Source organism: Amblyomma americanum, chromosome 1, assembly GCF_052857255.1.
Source record: "Amblyomma americanum isolate KBUSLIRL-KWMA chromosome 1, ASM5285725v1, whole genome shotgun sequence".
Lineage (NCBI taxonomy): Eukaryota > Metazoa > Arthropoda > Arachnida > Ixodida > Ixodidae > Amblyomma > Amblyomma americanum.
In genome coordinates this window covers 1681201-1700944 of record NC_135497.1, presented here as the reverse complement: position 1 = coordinate 1700944, position 19744 = coordinate 1681201, and the positions used below count along the sequence as shown (strand labels likewise).

The following is a 19744-nucleotide window of genomic DNA, read 5'->3' as shown; positions in this document are numbered from 1 at the left end:
CTCGACGCGGCCGAGGATTGCCACCATCATCCGTCGGAACAGTGTCAGCTGGGCGATGAGGAAAGGTTCCTCATGTAGAAAGCGGAACCAGCCACGGGAACTCCAGCTAGAAGGCTACGCTGAACTCCACGGTACCGGTGAGAGCCTCTTCGGGTACCGGCCAGCGTCACGAGCGACTGTGGCCGCACGCTGTGGCCACTGTGGCGACTGTGGCCGTTCGCCTACCAACCGTGGCAGGCGCACGGAAAGTCCGTGGCACCTCGCCGCCAGACTTGTGGTTCCAGGCAGCGAAGCGAGCGGAGGAATCGTGCGCTCTCACCACCTCCCTCGGCATATGCCCGAAAATCGCTTGGTCCCATGAATGCGACGCGCACGCCGGCCCCAGCCGCTAAGTCGGAAGCACTTCTTACATGGGCCTCTACTTGTGAGGAATGCCTCATAGATGGTTTGCAGGTAGCTTACCCACTTTGTGTATTATTTGTAAGTGTAATGTATAGTATTTTATGGTGGCTTCCAGACGCACAGTTGGAGCACTTCGGGAGCAACGTTTTCTGCTCTTTTCGGAGCAACTGTATTCCGAACGCAGATCTGAGCCACGGATCGCGTCTTCCAAACGTAGACAGGGAGCGGCTGCCGAGCCGAGATTGCTCCGTGGAGCAGTCGGGACTGCTCCGCCGTATTCGGCGTAGTCGACCGGAACTTTGCGTGACGTTCTTTTTCAGCGGCGCCCCCCATTTCCGGCGGCTTGTCGCGTCCGCCGCGCCGGCTCCTCTCCGCGCTCCGTAGCAGACGATCAGCTTCGCCCGCCGCTATGGACTCAAAAGTGAATCGCGCGAAAAGCGCGGGCAAGCGCAAAGAATGACGGGTTCTTCCAGCTGTTCGCGAGCGCCACCTACATGCTCTGGCCAGAGCAAGTGTACTCCAATCGTAATTTCGGGTCGCGCGCTCTGCGCCGGATTCAGGCGCTCTGTCACAGAGCATGCAGACCGCTCCGGGCCTGCGATTGGAATTCACCATTAATGTACGCGCTATGCTGTCCCTCCCTTTGTTCCAGGATTCACGTCTCGCCATTCTCTCCGGCCACATTAATCATTCCACTGCAACGGTAATCTGGGTGGTTCCCATGGTAACTAGTCTTAGCTTTACATGGTAACCCTTGTAACTTCACTATCTGTATGGTTTCTCTGGTAATCCCGCAGTCTTCAGCTCTCACCATACTCTCCTTCCGGGGTAACCCTCCTAATCATTATACAGCAGCCACCCTCTGAATAGTTCCCATGGAAGCACCTTCTGGTTGTGCATTCTTCGGCTCTGGCCATACTCTGTTTCGACGGTAAACTTCGTCATCAGACGACTGCAACCATACTCTTGATGGCTCCCGCGGTAACCAGCCTGCGCTGACGCATTCACTTGCTTTCGCCTCACTCTTGCCGGGAACCACAGGGTCGCAGCGGAGCGCCAGGAAAAGACAGGCAGCGTGGCAGGCATACGGAACTAAACTGTTCGTATCGTGCTTGCGCACACAGCACGCGCAGCTCATCTTTATTTTCGTCTTCTTCAGGGCTGGAGGAAGGGCGCATGATACCCAACTGAAGCATGTGGTCGAAGGCGCGCTTCGAAATATCCAGACGCAGGCAACGCGGACGAGCTGCAACGTGTGGACCAGACATGGGTGGTCACGTTGGGCTTGGGTGACTGAATAGGTTTCCAGGCTTGTTGGCCTGAGGAATCATGGCATACTCGCATTGCGAAATCAGAGCGCGGATTCCAGTGGGAGTGACAGCAGACATCACGCCAGTGATGAAAAGGCGCGTCATGCTGTCGGTGAGGCGATGTCGCTGCATGCTGACGTCCAGGTCCAAGTTGGTCGGAAAGTCATAGCCAAGGATGGGCTGATGAATGTCGGCGATGAAGAAGATCCACGGGAACGTGCAAGGTCAAGAGGGAGGGAACAAAGACCATACGCGGTGATGATGGTGGAATTCGCCGCACAGAGCGTAGCTCCTGGTGACTTAATTGCTGCTGCCGTCAGCTTTGGTGGACGGCAACCCGCTGACCTCGGTCGGAAATGCCGTCCATGACCACAAAAAGGCGACGGGGTTGAGAAACCAGGTCACATGCTGTCATCAGTGACCTCGCGTCGTGTTTCCCGACCAGCAGCATGGTGAAGTGCACTTTCGGGCGCGGTTCTGGAAGGTGCAGGGATACCAGCAGAGAGGCGATCTGGGGGGACAGCGCGTGCGACTGCCGCTGACTGGCGCCTAGAACGCGGGGAGGTCCTCCGAAGGGCGTCGACGGAAGCTGGTGGACTAGAGCCTCACACGGCGGCTGACTCGGGCGTCGAACAGATGCTGGCGACTGAAGGGGAAGTCGCCTCGTCAACCCTATAGGCTAGCTCGGCGAGGCGGTCGAGAGTCTTGTCCCCTGCAGCAGCCAAGATGAGGCGAACAGACTGCGGCAAACGCTGTAGGAACAGCTCCATACAGTTCGAGTCGACGTTGCTCACACCTAGAAGCTGCCGCATGCTGAAGAGCAGCTGGAAGGGTCGGCGATCGCCCAGCCATTAGCTGGTGAGCATGTGCTGCACGCGCGCACGCTCAGACGCCGTGGTGCAGTCCAGAATGCTCCGCTTGAGGCGCTGAAGCGGGGTATTCCCCAAGGGACCAGCGATGACGTCCGCCACCTCGTGATCCACCTGAAGGGACAGCTTGGAAATGAGGTGGTCCAACGGAGAGGTCTTTGAGGTGGCGCGGTGAAGATGGAAGATGGCTTGAACCTAGGCGAACCACACCTGCGGATTGTTGCGCGAGAACGTGGGCAGGCGGAGCTGGATCGCTGCGATATCTAGTGGGCGCGAGATAGCGTCAGGCGGAAGGTTGCTGGGGTCGGTCATCTCTTAGGTCGCAGTCACCACTGTCGGGAATAACGGGGTCGCAGCGGAGTGCCAAGAAAAAACAGCCAGCGTGGCCGTCATATGGAATTCAACTGACCGTGCCGTGCTTGCGCACTCAGGACGCGCTAATTGTCTTTATTTTCGTCTTCTTGTCAGCCGACACCACGGCGCTGTCTGTGAGCGCCGGTCTCGGCGTCTGTGCGGTGCGACGTAGGGGAGTGCTATACTCTCTTTCTACAGTAACTCTTGTCATCGCTGGAAATTGTTTTTAGCGCAGATTGACACACAGGAAGGAACGAAGGCCGTGGGTTCGAATTCCACCGGTGGCATGAGGTTGTTCTTTCTTCTGCTTTTTTTCCCTATCAATAACGAAAAATCACAAATTTTTGAAAAGACATCCCCTATGCTCCTTGGTTTTGAGACTTGACTTCCATGATGGCTATAATATACCTGTTCAGTGAGACGGAAACGACGTGAACAAACTGTAAAGGCTACAAGGTTCCGCTGTTCGTTTTGTTATTAATAATAACAGCAAAAATTTCGGCGGGTGTCTTCATCTTGCTATGGAACTGCAATAAAAACGCTGATACTCTTTGACCTTACAGATATGCGTAATATATTAACTAGACAGCGTTGTCTCCAGTTCATCAAAAAAGCCGGCTGCGGCGTTTTGCCAGGACGGTTCAGGTAAGCGTTGTGTCCCGAAACGCCGCGCCCAGAGAAGCAACAGGAGTAACGAAACTGCCGCCGATATAAAGCCAACGGGCAGGCCCAGATTTAAAGGTGTCTAGAGAAAATATACTGAAGTTTTGGTAACAAACGTAGAAGTCAATCGGTGCACACATGTGCCGTCAGCGCCATACACAAATGAGAAAGAATCACACGCAATCCCTCTACGTGGGCCCCATGGTGACAAGCGTGCTAGCCTCGAGTGAAACCATGCACCAAGTGCGTTGGCAGCGAGCTGACGGCGGTGTGTAAGCAACGATCCCATCTTGCGAGAACAGCCTTGCAGGACATGATGAAAATGCGGGCGCAAAGAAAACGGAGACACAGAAAGAAGACCTCAGGACGAGCGCCTTCCTTGCAGGTTAGTTCGTTGAATTCGTTTTAAGCGCAGAAAGACACCACAGGAAGGAACGAAATTTACAGGACGGAGCGCTAACAACTCGGTTTGCTGCTGCTGCTGCTGCTGTTGCTGCTGTCTGGAATAATTGGAAAGGAAAGTGCACAGGCCTGCCCACTGGCTCAAGCTGAGCCACAATCGCTGGCACGTGCTGAAAGTAGGAGAGTTGAAAGGTAGAATAGAAAGATAGGATAGAAAAGACATCGTTTGATTTTATAAAGCAACTGTTCTCATCAATAAAGTGAACGAAAAGACTTCATACCGAACATATGAATTCAACTGATATCCCATCATCCCAAGAGGAATGTTGCAAGGCTCCAGTGCTCTTGATGCGCAAGGCATTTAAGTTATTTTTTTCAAAAGCGCAACTGAGGGATTGCTGGCACCCGTGCTACCAGCTTTTTCAACATCACCAGCTTCTATTATCTCCCTTCCTAGTTGCGGCTTGCACCTGCGCAACACTGCGGTGCCCCAAGGGTGGGAGTGCAATTGCTGCGTGTTCGAATGAGGTCAATCATTTTGCTGCCCGATTTGTTTTCAACGTAGTTTGAGTGCTCCCTTAACCTCTCATTAAGGCACCCCCAGTCTGGCAGATATACCGCTTACCACAGGATAGCGGTATGGCGTAGACGACGCTCTTGGAGCATCCCACGAAGCGCTGTTGACGCTTTGAACAAGCCACGGAAGAGTGCTCCGCACTCACTTTCCTGCATATTCTAGAAGGTTTTTCTGGTGCGCAAAAATTCACCCTGACACCAGCCCTCGCCCCGCCGCGGTGGCTCAGTGGTTAGGGCGCTCGACTACTGATCCGGAGCTCCCGGGTTCGAACCCGACCGCGGCGGCTGCGTTTTTATGGAGGAAAAACGCTAAGGCGCCCGTGTGCTGTGCGATGTCAGTGCACGTTAAAGATCCCCAGGGACCTCATTCTTCCTTTCTTCTTTCACTCCCTCCTTTATCCCTTCCCTTACGGCGCGGTTCAGGTGTCCAACGATATATGAGACAGATACTGCGCCATTTCCTTTCCCCAAAAAACCAATTATTATTATCACCAGCCCTCGCATCGATCATCTTAATATTGTGCGGAATATCGTGAAGGTACAGGATAACCGTAACTTTGTTTCGATCTATTTGATCGGGCCTGCTAGCTGGTTTGCTCAGCGGGTTATTGGCAGCAGATGCCAAACGAGATGGCCGCTACCCTGCGCTTGAAAAGCGCTGCACCTGGTTGTGGAAGATGCGTTCTACCGAATGGGGGCGGGGAGGGGGGGGGGGGGCAGGACTTGTTCACAGCGCTCTATGGGCACGACTTCACAACGCATCTCTTTACCAGTCTTGAGTGCGGTAAGCGAGCAAGGGCTTCTTGTCTCTTTGTTCGAAAGCCCACATACGTGTTCACTTGAAAAATGAAGCCCTCGATCGAAATTGTCTTGCGATAACTCATACATCAATTCTAATGGTGCTAGGCACTCTGAAAACGTGCAAGCATCTAACTACGTTTTCAGACTGCCAGCCCCATTAGAATTGACCTTCCTCTTGGAATTATGGGATATCAGTGGAATTGATAAGTTCGTGTGTGAATTCTTTTGACATATTTTGTTTATATTTATTTTGAAAGGGGGTTTAATAGCTCAGGCACCACCAGAACCAGGAAGGCAGAACCAGGCGCAGAACGAGGCCTTCTAGGCGTCCGTGGTTATTCTAGAGCCCGGCAGCATCACGCGCTCAGCGATAGCACTGCCGCTACCTCGCTGTCACATCTTCGTCTTTACAATGGCCCCCGGGGATGAAAGGAGCCATCCTGGCGACTCAAGGCGTAGTGCAGATCAAGGGGTCATGGCAAGGCTTGAGGCGACTGACATGCACCGTTTCGCGGCCACGACGGCGAAGGTCAGAGGAGGGTGTCAGTGGTTCGACGACATAGTTCACAGGGGAAGGTTGAGAAAGGACACGGTAAGGGCCTTGATATTTGGCTTGGAATTTGGACGACAGGCCAGGAGAGCCAGCAGGGATCCAGAGCCATACAAGTGAGCCGGGGGAAAGGGGTACGTGAGTTTGACTACCGGAATCCCGACGCTCTTTTTGTCGATTCTGGTCAGCGGACGTGAGGGAACGGGCGAGCTGGCGGCATTCCTCGGCATACTTGGCAATTTCAGAAGCAGTTGCGCAGTCAGATGCATCAGGATGGTAGGGAAGAATGGTGTCAAGCATGCTTGTAGGTTCGCGGCCGTAAAGAAGAAAGAACGGAGAATAGCCTGTGGTGGACTGGACGGCGGTATTATATGCGTAGGTGACGAACGGAAGAACGAGGTCCCAGTTGGAATGGTCGGGACTAATATACATGGTGAGCATGTCACCGAGTGTCCGGTTAAACCGTTCGGTGAGGCCGTTGGTCTGAGGATGGTACGCTGTGCAGGTTCTGTGAACGATGCGGCACTCTTGCAGAAGCGCCTGGACAACCTCGGATAAAAACACACGGCCGCGGTCGCTCAGAAGCTCACGAGGGGCGCCGTGGCGGAGAATGAGCTGGCGGAGAATGAAGAAGGCCACGTCTCGCGCTGTAGCCGCCGGAAGAGCCGCCGTTTCAGCATAGCGCGTGAGATGGTCTATGGCGACTATAACCCAACGGTGACCTGAAGGGGTAGAGGGCAGGGGCCCGTAAAGGTCGATGCCGACGCGATCAAAGGGACGGGCAGGGCAAGGTAATGGCTGCGATGGGCCAGAAAGGCGCTGTGACGGAGACTTGCGGCGTTGGCACGCAATGCATGAGTGAATTTACTTGCGTAAAAAGCTGTACATTCCACGCCAGTAATACCGGTGCCGAAGTCGAGTGTAGGTTTTCAAAACACCAGCATGAGCAGTCTGGGGGTCGGCATGGACAGAGGCGCAGACTTCAGCTCGTAGTTGGCGAGGGATGACGAGGAGCCATTTTTGACCGTCGGGCATGTAATTGCGACGATAGAGGAGACCGTCATGCAGAGTGAAGTGGCGGGCTTGTCGCCGAAGTGAGCGAGAGGCAGCTGCCGTAGGGGGCCCAGACAGATGGTGCACGAGAGAGGTAATCCAGGGGTCCTTGCGCTGTTCCACAAGCATGTTTACCGGGCGCAACGAGGACAGCTCGGAGCCAATGCTCGAGATGGTCGCAGTGTCGGAAGGCAGCGGGGACCGGGAGAGGGCGCCAGCGTCAGAGTGCTTACGGCCAGAGCGATAGACGACTCGAATGTCGTACTCCTGGAGGCGCAGAGCCCAGCGGCCAAGGCGACCCGATGGATCCTTCAACGATGACAGCCAGCACAAAGCGTGATGATCGGTGACTACGTCGAAGGGGTGGCCGTAGAGGTATGGTCGGAATTTGGTTATCGCCCACAAAATGGATAAGCATTCTTTTTCTGTGACGGAGTAATTGATCGCGGCCTTGGACAGCGTGCGGCTCGCATAGGCGACAACGTATTCTGGAAATCCAGGTATTCGCTGGGCGAGCACAGCACCAATGCCCACGCCGCTAGCATCCGTGTGTACTTCCGTCGGGACGTTAGGGTCGTAATGGCGAAGGATGGGAGGTGAAGTAAGGAGTCGACGTAGGGTAACAAAAGCTTCATCGCACTCAGAGGACCATGACGACAAGGAGTTCTGGGCTTGAAGCCGCGTCAAAGGCGAAATGATTGTAGCGAAATTTCGGATGAAGCGCCGAAAGTAGGAACAGAGGCCAATGAAACTCCGCAGTTCTTTGAGAGTAGAGGGCTCTGGAAAGTCGGCAACAGCGCGAAGCTTTGCCGGATCCGGAAGGATGCCCGCTTTGGATACGACATGGCCGAGTACGGTCAGTTGGCGAGCGCCGAAGTGGCATTTCTTCAAATTTAGTTGGAGGCCGGCGGCGGTGAGGCAGGACAACACTTGGCGCAGACGAGTCATATGTGTGGAGAAGTCGGCCGAGAAAACAACGATGTCGTCGAGATAGCAAAGACACGTCTTCCAGCGCAAGCCGCGCAAGACGTTATCCATCATGCGTTCGAATGTTGCGGGGGCATTGCAAAGACCAAATGGCATGACGTTAAATTCGTATAGTCCGTCGGGCGTGACGAAAGCAGTTTTTTCACGATCGCATTTGGACATGGGGATTTGCCAGTATCCAGAACGCAGATCCAGGGACGAAAAGAATTCCGCACCTTGCAGACAATCGAGGGCGTCATCGATGCGTGGTAGAGGATAAACGTCTTTCCTAGTTATTGTGTTTAGGCGGCGATAATCCACACAGAATCTTATGGAGCCATCTTTCTTTCGAACCAGCACGACCGGGGATGACCAAGGGCTGTGCGACGGCTGTATAATCCCACGCTCGAGCATGTCGTCCACTTGCTCGTTGAGGACTCGACGCTCGGTCGCTGACACGCGATATGGGCGCTGTCGCAGAGGTGGATGGGAGCCGGTATCGATGGTATGGTGGACATGTGAAGAACGCCCGAGGGGAGACTGGCACGCGTCAAACGATGAACGAAATTGGTGTAACTGGTGGAACAGCTGGTCACGGTAGGGAGAAGTGAGATCTTGATCGATGGCGCTATACAGAATGTCAGAGGGCGGTGGGGGTGACAGAGGAACAGGAGTAAGAGAGTCCAGCGATGGCGGGAGAGCAGTTTCTCGGTCGTCGTCAAGTTGCAGAAGTTCAGCCGGTTCGACGCACCCAAGGCATTCCCCATGAATCAGGGTCACTGGAGATGAGAGAGGGTTGCTGACGAGCATGGCTGTCGTTCCGGAGGTCACCGTGAGGACAGCGAAGGGTAGCGGCATGTTCTTGCGGCGAAGAAATAACTCCGAGGGGGTAAAGAGTACAGTTACAGCAGGTTGGTTGCGTGGTGAGGCGCACGAGAGGGATACAAGGACAGAGGAATTTGTTGGGAGCTCGACATCGTGAGACAGGTGTACTTTGGCCGGATATTCAGGAGACGGTGCGGCCGGGTAGGCGTTGGGCAGGGCAGAGAAAGTAACTTCGGCGCGGGCACAATCGACGACGGCGGAGTGCTCAGAAAGAAAGTCCCATCTTAGAATTACGTCATGGGAGCAAGAGGAGAGGATCAGGAATTGAATGATGTACAAGACGTCTTGGTCTTGAATAACGACTCGCGCGGTGCAGGTTGCGAGCGGCTCGACCTGTTCGGCGGTAGCAGTACGAAGAGAAACTCCCGAAAATGGCGTCATGACTTTCTTCAGTTTTCGACAAAATTTCGCGTCCATAATTGAGACAGCAGCTCCGGTGTCCACGAGAGCACAGATTGCAACACCTTCGACAAAAACATCAATAACGTTTATTGGTGAGAGCAGAGGCCTTGTAGAGTTCCCAGGGGACGCAGCTCTTGCCTCGGGAACTGCGCTCATTAGTTTTCCGCAGCGGAAGGGCTGGCCCGACGGCTCATAGGAGATAGGGAACGGCGCCGCGGAGAAGAGGAACGATGAGAGGTGGCAGCCTGGCGGTTGGTCGAGAAGGCAGGAGGCAATGGGTCCGCTTGTACGCGGGGCGGCTGTATGTAAGACCCATACGCAGATGGTGGCAGGACGTCAGCAGGCGAAGAAGGACGTCTGCGGCAGTAGCGGGCTACATGGCCGGCGAAGCCGCAGGCAAAGCAAATAGGCCTATTGTCGCGAGTACGCCACAAACGACCGTAGTGCGAGACTGCCGGCGTGAAGAGAGGCGACGGTTGTGCCACCTGAGCCCGATACGAGAAATCAGGCGGGGGCGTCGAAGGTGGCGGCGCTTGAGTGGCGTCTTGAAAAGGGCTCAAGGGATGGGATGGTGGTCTGGCAAGAACGGCGGCGTACGTAAGAGGGACAGCCACAGGTTGCTGGGGCAGGGGTGGCAGGGCCTCCGCGACTTGGGCTCGGATCGTCTGCTGAAGGGTGGGAGACAGCACTGGCGGGGGGTTCCGAACTCCAGAGATGAGCGCTAGTTGGCGTGCAATCTCCTCTCGAATGAACTTCTGAATGTCATGCCTGAGCTGCTGCCCTCCTGCGGTCTCGACATCAGCGGACAGGACGTCGGCAGGCTGTACGGTGCGACGAGTGAGGACGCGTTGCTTGCGGAGCTCCTCGTAGCTCTGGCACAAGCTGATGACGGAGGCCACGGTGGCCGGCTGCTTGGCTAGAGGCATTTGGAACGCATCTTCATCGATACCCTTCATGATATTTTGGATCTTATCAGCTTCGGTCATATCGCTGTTCACGCGCTTGCAAAGATCCACCACGTCCTCAATATAACTAGTAAATGTCTCGCCAGGCTGCTGAGCCCGTTCGCGTAAGCGCTGTTCGGCGCGAAGTTTGCGCACGCCAGGACGGCCAAATACCTCAGTGAAGCTCGTCTTGAACGTGGACCATGTGGCGATATAGGCTTCGTGGTTACGGAACCAGAGGTTGGCGACATCAGCCAGGTAAAAGATGACGTTGTTTAGTTTCATCGCGTCGTCCCAGCGGTTGTGCGTGCTGACCCGCTCGTAGGAAGCCAGCCAATCCTCGACGTCAGAGTCGCCGAGCCCACTGAAGACAGCCGGGTCCCGTTGTCGAGGTGTGCCGGAGCAGACAAGCGGAGCAGCCGGTGGCTGGGGAGCCAGGGGGGCGTTATTCGGCATTGCTGACGTTACAGTGCCGCTGCGGAGCTGCAGGACGGCATCAGGAGCACCCTCCACCACTTGAAAGGGGGTTTAATAGCTCAGGCACCACCAGAACCAGGAAGGCAGAACCAGGCGCAGAACGAGGCCTTCTAGGCGTCCGCGGTTATTCTAGAGCCCGGCAGCATCACGCGCTCAGCGATAGCACTGCCGCTACCTAGTTGTGAAATCTTCGTCTTTACAATCTACATAATACTGCAGACCTCATGTGGTGCAAGCAAGAAGGGCAGATAACACGGCATATTTACAAACGCCGTAAAGTTAGTACATAGGCAAAAGGTTTGACACATGACACAAATGAGCGAAACAAGTCAAAGGAAACACATTGCGCATCAATTTGCACATAAAAATTCATTGCTAAGAGTCCTTTCAAGACTCTCACTTGAGAAAACTTCTTCAGGCATTACATTACACTCGTTTATTGTGCGCGGAAAGTATGAGTATTTCAACGAGTTTGTTTTCGCGAATTATGGTGTTAGGGCATCGGTATGTTGGTGACGGGTTCTTCGTGTGGTTGAAGGTGTAACATAAGGTGAAGAAGAAATTCCAAACCTTCCCTGGAGGAGTGAATCAAGAAATATTAGTCGAGCAATTTTCCGTCTTATATGAAGACGTTTAATTTCGTTGGCGGCCATTAAAGCAGATGGGAAATCAGTTCTCTTGAATTTATTGTAAATGAATCGCACAGCCCGCCTTTGTACGTTTTCTATTTTTGCTATATCTTTTTTTGGTGTACGGGTCCCTCACAATAGCCGCATACTCAAGTTTGGGCCGAATAAGAGAGTTATAGGCTAATAGCTTAACGTGACTGGGTGCTCCTTTCAGCTTGTGTTTGAAAAGTCCAGTTTTTTTAACACAGATGAACTGACTTAATCAACATGGTCGCTCCAGTTAAGCTGTGAATTTATTAAAACACCTAAATATTTGTATTTTTCGACTTCCCATGCCTTGTCCTGTGTAGGTTCTGCTCTTGTCCCTCGTCTTTTTTTTTTCGGCTAGTAAAAAATATTCTTCAACATGTGATACCAACTGGCCCACCATTCAGCCTTGCTTCCTAAATAGTAGTGCCGCAAGCAGAGTAACTAACGTGGATAGGATGTTTCTTTCCTGTCATGCGCAAAAGCACTGTCTTATCAGAATTGAAGACCATTCTTGATCGGTCACACCAGGCCACAATTTCGCGGAAAGTATCATTCAGTGACATTTGGTTAGCCACAGAACTTATTGGGGTGTACAGCATGTAGTCGTCGGCAAATAAACCAATTTTAACATTTCTATCAATAGAACACACAATGTCATTTACATCAACCAGAAATAACAGCGGACCTAGTACACTTCCTTGGGGATGTCACTGTAAGTAACGTGGAATAAATGCCTCCAATATCCACAAACTGAGTTCGATTTCGTAAGTAGGAAGCAATGTAGTTTACCAAGGTCAAGGGCACGCCTATTAATTTGAGTTTTTCAAGAAGTTTATTATGGGGAACTTTATCAAACGCTTTGCTGAAGTCTAAAAAATTATGTTCAGTCGCCCTGATTTATCTAATACGAAACTAAAGTTATGGATTGCAGTAACCAACTGCGTGACAGTTGAAAAACCTTTCCTGAAGCCGTGTTGGAATGGAGACAAGCATCCTTTAGAGTTTAATATTTCAAGTATGTGGTTAGCGATAATGTGTTCGATTAGTTTACAACTGGTACTCGTCAAAGAAATTGGACGGTAATTGCTTTAACACGCGCGGTCCCCCTCTTTATGCACAGGCACAACTCTGGCTGTTAGCCAGTCGGGGGGCAAAGGAAAGACGATAAGGATAAACAGAAAGTGTTTGTTAAGAAATAAGCTAATGATTCAGCATAACGGCGTAAGAAGGCATTTGGTATGTCATCTAGACCATGCGAACTTTTGGTATCTAACCGGAGTAGGGATTCAACAATGCCCTCGTAAGATATAGTGATTGATTCTTCAGGCGGAAATTCAAAAACATATTTATTGGCACTTTCTTCAAAAAAATACAGAATGAAAGTAGGTATTGAAATGCGTAGCAATGAGCAGCTGCTGTGCAAAAGCAAGTGATACGTCAATAAAACCGAGTTGTTAGCGCTCCGTCCTGCAAAGTTGGTCCCTTCCTGTGGTGTCTCTGCACTAAAAACTAATTCTAGTATGCACAAACCAGCCTGAAAAAAACGTTTTCGCTTCTCAACAGCGGATACCCTCGATAAGGTTCCCGTGGTAACCACCCTCCGCTTACGCATTATTGGGCTCTCTTTCACCGGTAACCTCCTCCTTATTATTCTACGGCAGCCACTCTCCCGATTGTTCCCCCTGTGGTAACCACGGATTATTTTGCTCTCGTCGCAGTTCGCTTCCACGGTAACCTGCCTCCGTATCAATCTACAGCGGCAACCCTCCCGATGGTTCCCGTGGCCTCTGGTTAAGCTTTCTTCCCGTGTCGCCATACTCTCCTTCGGCGGTAATCCTTTAATTTCATTTCGTTCATTTCCAACATAACGTTGGAAGTCCCCAGGCGAAAAAGCTGTTGAGAAACAGCTTGAAAGTGCCTCGGGCCCGTACAAGCCATCAGTCTAGAAAGGACCATAGTGGGAATAGGTCACACACAAAAAACAGTTACAATTTAGTACAGGTGTCGGGCAATTTACACTTCTCACGCAAAAATAATCCAAAACAGCTGTGTTTCTTGTGTTTTCGCACAAGTTTGTGCTTTTTTAAAAGAATGTCAGGATTGAAAGCAAAATGAACAAAAGAGGACAAGTAGCTCTGACAGAAAATAATAACAGAGAATATTTATTAATGAGATAAATTTTATTGAAGAAATTGAACCTGGAAAAGTTTTTAAAGGCCGTCATCAGATCAGGTCAAATAGTTGGCGAATTTGTTTTCGGGTCGGAGTGGTCAAGTACATACCTTGCTGTGCAGATTTATTTGGTAAAAGAGGTAGTTTGTTTTTTAAGCACTGCGACATGTAAGCAGTGCGTCTATAAGGCACTAACCACTTAAGGCCTTTACGTGTACATACTTACATCGTTATGTTGGATATGAATTAAGAAATTGTTGTAACCTATTATCCAAGAACAGAAATGAATAAATAAGACGGAATTCATGTAGACCCTTAACGCTCACTTTTCGGTATCGGGAAAAGAGCTCTTCACAAGGATAGCGGTAAGGTACATTGGCGATGCAACGCAATGCTTTTTGGAAGCGGAACGCTTCACTACGCTAGGTAAAGCAGACGTCGCGTAGGCCAGAGAATGACCTTGAATGACCCTCAGCCCAACCATCTTAGCTGTGTATGACCATATCTGGTGCAGTTTTCGTGTCGAACCCTTGACCCCTGATCTTGACCTATGACCTTTACTTGACCTTTGACATTGGGTGACGTTTGGGGTGACCTTTCACCTGAAGAACATCCGATGCGATGATGTCAAGCCACGTGATGACATCCGATCGGGGTGTCGTAAGACCCTGTGATACCACGTCATAGGCACGTGGCCGTGTGGGTATATGAACGGCTCTCGCGAGCTTGTAGTGGAGCTGCCATGGACGATCCTCAGACGCTTAGCAATCTTCCTTGCTTTTCGCAAAATTCCAGGGTTAGCCAAGTTAAGCCACTGCCAGAATTAAAATACTATTACTTTCTCCCAGGGTGGTGGTGCCCCACACCAAAACACGATAGTTAATATGCGATGAGAACAAAGCGTGGTAGACTTGTAATTTTGCATTTTCAGGAAGAAAATGGCGACGTCGCGAAAGCGCCCTCGTGGCTGATGAAAGTGATTTGGAAATGGATTCAATGTGATGTGTCCACGTCATATGAGTCGAAAATGTTACATGAAGAATTTTGTGTTTATTAACTATTTCAATGAGTGTCACTAAGTGATAAGCCTTGGGGTACAGGGACCGGTTTGTTTCTGGCCATAAACAATATTGCTTTGGATTTATTGGTGTTTATTTTTTAAAACATTGGGTAGGGACCAGTCCAAAAGTTGAGATAGTGCTCTCTTCTTTTTCGCAACTACCTCATTCGTATCGCTGACAGATATACAAATGAGTGGTCTGTGTAAAGAACCATTCAAGCAAAGATGTTTTGGTGAACAATGTCACTGACGTACACGTTGAATTGAAAGGGTCCTAGCACACTACCCTGAGGCTCCCTGGACCATATTAAAGGGACCCAGAAAGGGGGTCTCAATAAAGGTGCGATATGTCTGTGATGTTAAAAGACGACAGTTCATAATTATCCCTCAGCAAGAATTATTTTAATGCGTTTTGTGGAAGCTGAGTGATATGCAGACAAAATTTGAAATTCCGCGTCTTCGCACATTTCCCTCTCCTCTCGCACGCCAAAACAGCGGCGCTCCTCCGCCGGCCCCACTCACTCGGCCCCTCCCCCAACTCCGCCGGCAGCGCGCGCGGTGTGGCCGCGGCCGCGGTAGCGCGTGACGTCTGCAAGAATTTGGCGCTGTGAACCAATGATAACCCCCCGGTGCTGACGTCATTTGCAAGACGTGACGTCGTCTGCCAGGTTTTCGTGCGAAAGCCCGGGCGTCGCCGCGAGGTGCGAAAGCGGAAATTTTTAAAAATGTATTGTAAATTTCCCGCTCGCTTCTGAGGTCTCGTACGCGGCATGGACGCTCGGTGGCCTGTACTCTACATAGTGCAAGCATTTTAAAGCCAAGCTCAAACACCCCTTTCTGTGACCCATTAATCTTGAAAAAGATAAGTGATTCCCTATTGCAACGTACTGCGACTCAAAGAGTGAAAGAGCTACGCCATGAACAACTTATGCGCGAAGTTTGCAAAGTAATAAATTATGGTGTAAGTAGTCAAATGCCGTACTGTAATCAATAAATATGCCGAGAGTAAGTTTTTATCCTCGAAATGTTTCGCTAATACTTCTTTTTGCTTGAGTAATAAAGTTTCTGTTGCTTTCCTTGACGAAAGCCACATTGACATTCTGTGAGTACGTTATGGTTTAAAGGAACTTATTAATCCGTGTAAATATTATTTTTTCTATAACCTTCGTAAAAAAACAGGAATTACGGAAATGGGACTGTATTATTTATCTCATTTCTGTCCCCACATCTAAAGATGAGGGTGACTTTTGTCATCTTCATCTTACTTGGGAATGAATCGAATTCTAAAACTAGATTAAATATATGCTCAAGGCACGGTGCAATAGTGTCGATTACGGCTTTCGCGGGCCTGGTTTGAAGACCGTCAAGATCAGTTGATTTGCTGCTGAGGAAATGGAGCTAAGTGGTACAGAACGACGTGAACAGAGAGAGACGAAGCGCGTCTTCGTCTGTGTTCACGTCGTTCTGTACCGCTTAGCGCGATTTCCTCAATATGAAGCACCGACTAGCTCCCGCTCTTCCCTTGTTGTCAGTAGATTTGCCGTTTTCTAAATGTGCATATGTCCGACAAATTTCCATTTCATCTGTGGTTCCAAAAATATTGTTTCCCGATCTTGGTAGCTGAGTACTATGTCAGCCTGAATATTTGTTACCCGAACCACATTAAACGAAGTGTGCATTGAAGTGTTCGGCGAAATAAGTGTCTGAGAGCACAGTGTTGTTTACTGTCAGCAGCAGTAGGTTACTTTTTACGTCCCGCTTTTCTAGTGCTTGGTTAAGAACTTTCCATGCTTTATCTGGGCGCTTCTTAGATGTATCGGAAAACAGGTTATTGTTTTCTTCCTTCGCCCTCCTTAACGCGGCATTCAATTTGTTTCGAAGCCTCGCTAGCTTTGCCGGCTCCCTTGATTGCAGGAACGATTGGAATAAGGCTTAAATGTTCCGGCTTCAAACAGGGCTTTCTGATCTCGTCTCCAGCCTGAAGGGCTTCAAAGGAAACGACGAATTATAGATGGCGGTTAATAAGGACAGTGTACGCATCGTTTTTGCCTAAATGGACGATCAGTCAGCATTTATAATACGTTCACGAAAATCAGCCACGTTTTTAGGAGATAAGCACCTACATACCTGATTAGACTGACATTTTTTTCCCGTAGAATAGAATTGGAAAAAGCGATAATTATTGCAGAGTAGTCGCTGATGTCATAATTTTGTCAGCTAAGTGATATTGAGTATCCGTATTCAAAGTGAAATATCTAGGAGCGACTGACTTGTTGGTGTTATACTAGTAGGTGTCGAGATAGCGTTAGAAAAGCCGGGAGCTTGAATTTTATTTTTAAGCTCCCGGGCATGAGAATTGTCGTCAAATAGTTTGAATATTTAAATTACCACCAAGGGTCAGGTTTACTCACGAAAAGCAGCAAATTAGCATTTCTTCTAAGAAGTCTAAAAAACCTTTCGATTCCCGGAGGAAGGACGATAAACTACCGCAAACAGATTTTTGTTATTCTGTAGGCAGAGTACCTCATACTATGGTGTGACACATGTGAATCCGGCAAACTCTTCGCAAGGTATTTGGTGTTTTACATAAATCGCTATTCCACCGCCGCTCGTGTTTGGTCGGTTTTGAATGCACTGCTCATATCCGCCTAAAACAAGCGTACCTATTGTCTGGTGAAACCACGCTTCCGTATACATAATGACGTCAAATGAAAACCGAAACTCTTCAAGAAATGTGGAAATGAGGTCATGCTTATTGGACAGGGAGAGAGCATTGATATGAATAGCCGAAACAAGGTTCTGTGGATTACACCTTTTAGTGATGTGAGAAGGCAAAACAGTACTCGCGATACATGATTAAGAATAGAAAAATAGGTCACCAGAAAACATCAGCTAAGCAATCTGCTCCAGATCTTTGTCACATACAATGCTTAGGACGTCGCTTTTTTCTGTCTTTCGAGCGACAATCTTTCCGTCACGGGTCCAAACAAACCACCACCCATATACCCCTGTCACACGGGCACTATCGATCTTCATTGAACTCGATCTGCATCGAGATTTTCGAGCACGCTCGAAACATCCGGTGCTACACGGTCATTTTCAATGCTCATTGAGAAGTTTCCCTCGTGTATGTTAGGTGGCGCCAAATGTTCCACCGACCGCCTTTACATGGTGATGTCCGGCAACAGTGTGCAGTCGGGGGCAGCGCCAGCCAAATCCGTAGCCAAATCGGTACATCTGCGTATCTGCCTCAAGTTTTTGCTGTGCGATGGAGCCCGAGGGTCCGCAACGCCTCCGCGATTTCTGCATAAACAGCGGCGTTTCTCTTCTGGTGCCGCAAATCATTTAGGCGGTCTTGCCAGCAGTCGATGAGAGCGGCTGTCTCGCGCTCGCTCCCCAGTTTGCGCACCGACGAGCAGGAGGACGCCATCTTTGTTTACACTGATGGCGAAGCTTGGAGCGTGGTGTAGAGATTATATTCAAATCTTTGTATATAAGCAGGCATAGTACCTGAAAATGTTCTGTCTTGCATTTCAATCAATTACAACAACAACAATTGAGGGTTTGTTTTGTTAACTAGTGTGTGTTTTTATAGCTTCATAGAGCGAGAGTGCTTTCGATCGTTCTTGGAACCTCAAGCACTCTTGAGGAATCGGCATCGAGTCAAGCAGGATCGAGCTCGATTGCGCTTGAAAGTGGCCGTGTGACAACCGTCGATCTGCATTGAGTTCGATGAGCATTGACTCAATGAGGATCGAAAGTGCCCGTGTGACAGGGGTAATAGTCACTCTTCCTCTTGCATGCCAAATACAACAACCGCTTCAGTGTATAGGACACAGATGGTCATTCAACATTATGCGAGACTTGTCGGGAATTCCTAGGTCAGATTTCCTTTTTACGGTCATTGGAAAACACTGTGTCTCGCTTTTGCCGACTCTTGAATTGTATTAACACATTGCTCTTGTCACTATCGCGAGTTGGTATACTCGGTTGCACACGCCAATGTCGGCATGTTTCGATAGGTTCACCTATCACGCTACCGATCTTGCTGACTAGTTGAGGGAGGTTTTCATCATATTTTTTTCACTAGGCCCTTTATTTCAATGTTCGATCGCAGGGAGTATTGTTCGCAATGAACTACTCTATGGTGAAGTTCCTGGATGACGACGTCATTGTCTGTGCACCTGTCACGCAGATTTTCGTTCTCTTTCCTTAAGCTATCCCTTGCCTCCTCTAACTTGTTCATATCTTGAAATTAATAATAATGATTGGTTTTTGGGGAAAGGAAATAGCGCAGTATCTGTCTCATATATCGTTGGACACCTGAACCGCGCCGTTAGGGAAGAGATAAGGGAGGGAGTATATCTTGAAATTCCGAGTTGATAAAGTGCACACTTTCCTTCAGCTCTTTCATTTCTCCCTTCACGCAACTCGTGCTGGTCGTCCCTGTCTGGCATTACCTTGCGTAACGTGGCAACGGGACGGATTCAAGAGTAAAGATCTAGCGCGATACAACAGTTTTAAGAGTTCAAAAGCTTGAACACAAACGAGCAGCAACGACAGCCGACGCAAGTAACACGCACTCGAGGAAACAAAAATTGTCACACCAACCTGCGATGCAAAGAACGCTTCTTTAGGCAATGTACACAGGAGGCTACCGCTGCTGCCAAGTGTCCGGGCAGGCGAAGGCAGGCGTATTATGAAGCTCGCTGCGCTGAAGTCGATGAAAGGTCCTTTCGACTCCTTGCTCGTCACTTCCGGTGGAAATTTCCGGGATGAGCTGGTCCACATTCGTGCTCCAGCAGCTGGCTGCAGATGACCGTGCAGTATCCGGAACTTCTGCGATGCAAAGAACGCTTGTTTAGGCAATGTACAGAGCTGCTACTCCTTATCATTGCACTGCAGATACTCCGGAGGGTTCCCGTGGTATAACCGCTCTCCGGTTACGCATTCTTGCGCTGTTCCCGTACTTTCCATCCACGGTAACGTTCTTCATTGTCATTCCACTGCTGCTACCTTCCAGATGGTTTCCGTGGGCACCACCCTGCGGTTACGCACTCTTCGGATCTGGCCATACTCTGTTTCGACGGTTAACGTCCTCCTTATCACTTCACTCTAACCCACTCCTGTAGGCTCCCGCGGTAACCACCCCGCTGACGCATTATGCTGCTCTCGCCATAATCTCGTTTTACAGTCACC

General features: G+C 50.2%; 2 protein-coding genes across 2 annotated transcripts in view; both read right to left on the bottom strand.

Moving 5' to 3' along the window:
• Positions 1-19744, bottom strand: part of LOC144108584 (prolactin-releasing peptide receptor-like) — a 190718-nt gene that overhangs the window by 19004 nt on the left and 151970 nt on the right. Inside the window, exon 2 of the mRNA XM_077641789.1 lies at positions 19157-19384. The gene's annotated coding sequence lies outside the window, so the exon portion shown is untranslated. The remainder of the gene's footprint in view (positions 1-19156; positions 19385-19744) is intronic.
• LOC144093551 (uncharacterized) lies at positions 5955-10633 on the bottom strand. Its single transcript, XM_077627084.1, has one exon. It carries the CDS (start codon positions 10631-10633, stop codon positions 9389-9391), a length of 1245 nt encoding a protein of 414 aa, XP_077483210.1. The 3' UTR covers positions 5955-9388.

Bases quoted from the DNA above. Each gene is read 5' to 3' on its own strand.
- LOC144093551 (XM_077627084.1), bottom strand. From the start codon at position 10,633: ATGCCGAATAACGCCCCCCTGGCTCCCCAGCCACCGGCTGCTCCGCTT.